Source organism: Corvus brachyrhynchos, unplaced genomic scaffold (assembly GCF_000691975.1).
Source record: "Corvus brachyrhynchos isolate BGI_N302 unplaced genomic scaffold, ASM69197v1 scaffold26, whole genome shotgun sequence".
NCBI lineage: Eukaryota > Metazoa > Chordata > Aves > Passeriformes > Corvidae > Corvus > Corvus brachyrhynchos.
The window spans coordinates 8,471,132-8,475,043 of record NW_008239324.1 but is presented as its reverse complement, the minus strand read 5'-3'; the positions used below and the strand labels follow the sequence as shown (position 1 = coordinate 8,475,043).

The 3,912-nt window shown below is 52.1% G+C and overlaps 1 protein-coding gene across 1 annotated transcript in view; it reads right to left on the bottom strand.

Annotated features, from left to right (window-relative positions):
- IRX3 (iroquois homeobox 3) overlaps positions 1-3,188 on the bottom strand; it is a 9,971-nt gene extending 6,783 nt beyond the window's left edge. The window contains exon 1 of the mRNA XM_017740824.1: positions 3,171-3,188. Within this exon, the coding sequence (XP_017596313.1) occupies positions 3,171-3,188 (18 nt within the window). The remainder of the gene's footprint in view (positions 1-3,170) is intronic.
- Positions 3,189-3,912: the final 724 nt, after the last annotated feature.

Here is a 3,912-nt window from a genome sequence, read left to right as displayed (position 1 = left end):
CGGGCGCCGCGGGGCGGTCCCGGTCCCCGCAGCCGGCTCTGGGCTGAGGAACGGGGCACTCTCCGTGGGCAGCATCGCGCCCGCCCCGATGCCCCTGGGACCCTCCTCTCGGTTCTTGTCGCTCAAGCCCCGCCGCGCCCCTCTCCTCCAGGTCACGGGGGACCGCGGGGACGGAGGTGGCCCTGGCCCCGGGGTGTCTCTCTGCCGCAGTGCCCCTCTGAGGAGCCGAAGGCTGCGTGCTGGAAGTTGCGGGAGAGCTGAAGGCAGGGTTGAGGGTTCAGGCTGACTCCCGCGGGGTGCCGGGGTGTGTGCAGGGTGGGAGCTGCGCCATGCCACAGGACACGAGGGACGGGGCGCAGACACCGGGGAAAGGGGGGTAAACAAACAAGTAGGATTAGGAGAAGGGCCGCAGTAAAACAAGAGTTAAAAAATAGAGGGAAAGATCAAAGCGCTGTGTAAAAGACTCTTCAAATTACACGTTTGAAGCTTTTCCATAATTCCAAGGCGACAGATAGATAACAAGCTGCACATTCCTTATCACATATGGAATCAATCTGAAAGGAGTCTCTTGATCAGAATCTGTTAATTGCAGTGACATATGATTTGGAAAGAAAACACAATTAATGACCCTTCATGTTAAGACTTTGGGACGAGGCCACTGGCAATCCTCACTCTGCAGCCAATGTCAACTCAACTATTATTGGTAGTAGTAGTACTACTAGTAGTAAACTATTAAATAGAGACATTCTTCGAGCCTCGGCGACCGTTTTGTCTCTGTTCCCGTTGCATGTTTCTTCAGAAGGGGGAGGAGAAGAGAAAGGGACAGGAGCGTGTGCGCGCCTTTCCTTCAAGGTTTGGGGAGCTAAAATGATTTAGTACCTTGTCTGTAAATCTAATGACCTAAGGTGAGAAAAAATACTTCATCTTTTATTATTACCATTTGTGGTGAGCGTTACCAGGAAACAGCAGAATCCTTTTGAAATGGTAAGTGTATGTATCCATTTAAAATCCATTATTGCTGAGATTTTCCCAAAGAGAAATAAGGCAAATCTGCCCAATCTCATTTTCTAGCGCCCTCTGTCCACAGCTGCCCTTAGCTCGGCCGGCCCCTCCAGGGCGCTGGGACCGTCGAGGCTCGGAGGAGCCTCCCCGGGTGCTTCGGGTCCTGTGGCTGCGGGGAGGGCCCGCAGCCAGAGTGGGTGCTCCGCGGCTGTTAATGCACCACGCGTTCTGTAATGTTGGGAGAGGAGGTAGCAACCTTTTCAAAAGCTTTACTCTGTCATTAAAAGGTATTGGCTTTGTTTTAGAAGGGGGAGGGAGAGGTTCATTTGAAGGTTAGAAAGCATACACTTTAATAGGATCGAAGTGAAATTAGTTAATAAGAAAATGCTGGCCAGAAGCTCTCCGGGCTTTTAAGTGCTCTCCAGGCCATTTAGGGAAATTGAATAAGAACAGACTCCGTTACCTGCAGCCCCAAGTATTATCTCCAGTTCTGCACAGAGGCGAGAAGGGAAAAATAGTGCCTGAGAGACCTGAAGTCCCGTACACCTCCTGCCAACCTATTTCCTCGAGAAATAATGCCCCCTTTCTGCTCGCAGGCGTGTTCTCCTCCTGCTTCTTCCGCTTTTAAGCAGCTCAGGCTACAGTGTGTACCACAAGGGGGTAAGCAAAGGTAAGGGGCTATCAGCAGATGCCGAAGGCTGCGGGGGCAGCTCTGAGCACAGCCTGGTTACCGCCGGGGCAAAGCTGGCCTCTTGGTTTTTTTTCCCCCTTCCATTTATCTGATTTTTTTCCCCCCACCGTTGTGGCGCTTTGTTGATTTGCGTTCGGACCGTTGTCAGTAGGTCAGTATACTGTGTTACCCAACTTCCGATCCGCTCCCTTTCTCCCTGCCTTTGAACTTTATAGTTTCTAGACGTGTTAATAAAGCCTTTCCTTTGGTAAATCGTTCATTAGAAACCCCACCGAAACCTGGAAAGACTTCAGAAAAAAAAAAGCAACGCTCAGGAATGATAGGTTGGGAAAAGCCTTTTGTCCAAAAACTGCATAATTGTCGTGAATCTTAGGAAACATTAATCTTTATAGGAATTTGTGATTCATATCTGTGGTTTGACCGTTTAGGTGATTTACAATCTGTTAGTGCAATTCACTAATTTTATGCCAATATATTTTATGCGCCCAGTTAGATTTTCCATCGCCTATCGAAATGAGTGGCCGGTGTGTCTTGCCGGTGTCAGTGTGGCTCTGTGAGTCCGGCGGGGCCGGTCCCGGCGCTGCGCGGGGGCGGAGGAGTGGGCGCGAAGTGCGCATAGCTGCAGGAACCTTCCCCTCCACGTTTTCCTCGTCTGCAACCCCGGCTCTTATCGTTCGGGCCGGGACCGTCCCCACCTTCCTCCGCTGGTGAGAGGATGTCCGCGGCTCCGGTACCGGCTGCGTCTGGAAGGCTGTAGCCTTTTTTAAACCGCACCCGAGGGTGTCCTGGGTTTCTCGAGTTTTAGCAGCGGGTTTAAACCCAGATTATTGCTCCCTGCTGGTCCGTTCCCTGGCACGCACCTCGGCACGGTGCAGCGGGGAGCCGGTCCCGCGCGGCACTGCGGGGGCTCACCGCTCCCCATGCCCTGACCGGCCCCCCGGGCTGCCACCGTGGGAGGGTGCCTCTTCGGCTTTCCCGGAGGATACCCCCTTCCCTCGTCCCCAGTCCACCGGGAGGTGTCTCCCCCCGGGCTGGGGCCGGTGCATCCGGTGTGGAGCGAGGAGAGGGGCGGCTGGAGGTGCTGTGCGTGGAAAATGCAGCTCAAACGACACCTCTGGAGGTTTTCCGTGTGGCAGCGAAATGGGGCATTCCTCGCGTGGGTTGTTTCAGCACTCCCCGGCCGCCGCATGGGAGAGCTGGGGATGGGGATGGCTCCGTGTAATTTGTAACTGGGTTTATTAGCTGGAGGGGAAAACACAAGCAAAGAAAAAGAGCAGCAGCTGCGCTGAAGATAGCACTGCGTGGAGTCTAATCTTGTGACACAATCATTAATTACTATTGTATTAATTACTATTTTTCCAAAACAGTCCCTTCCCGGAAGAGCTTACAGCCCACATCTGCTGTGTAATGATACTCTGGATAGAGAAACGATTCCCGCATTAGGTCCCAGGTAGCGTTTACAAATGGCAACACCTACAGTATCAAAGCCCGTCATCTTGCAGCCTCAGATTTTCTGTCCCATCGGCCTGGCCAGGACGATTTTGATGCCGATAAAATATATTTAAATATCAAAGTCTTTATTCACGTACATATTCCGTCCAAACTTTCAGATTGCAGTGGTGTAACTGCTTTATTTGCTCTTCATCCCACAGATACTGCCTTATATCAGTAACAAACAAGCATTGATTTTATGGTAAAGTCACTTTGGGATGGGAATGAGTAACTCCAGGCAGTGCTATCACTGTATTACATGGAAATGGCCCAGGTAACAAGATGAACATTGATTCAGCATTATGTTTGATCAATAATGAAATAAGTAACTTCAGGGCCAAATTAAAATGCAAGCTGGCTTAACGCTGCCAGCTTCTGGGCTAAGTGACAAGGCTAATTCAGCAGGGAAATGGCAATATTTGCATTAGAGGCTGCATCTGTTGTTTGGTGGAAGAGGCTGGATCTGCAATAACGCCGGATGGAAGTGCAGGGAGCAGGTTTTGGGAGAGCCCCACCGGTGCCGGGCCGGTATGTCCGGGCCCCACCAGGGCAGCGCCATTTCCCTCGGGGTCCCCTCGCCTCCCGGCCACGACGTTGTAAAAAAACCCCAAACACTTCAGGGAGGTTACCAGCACGCTACGGTTGGCAGATAACCGGGTGGTGTTAGCACTTAGAGAAGTAAATAAGCTGTTGTAACCGCCTCGGCGGGCGGGAGCCGGGCTTTGCCT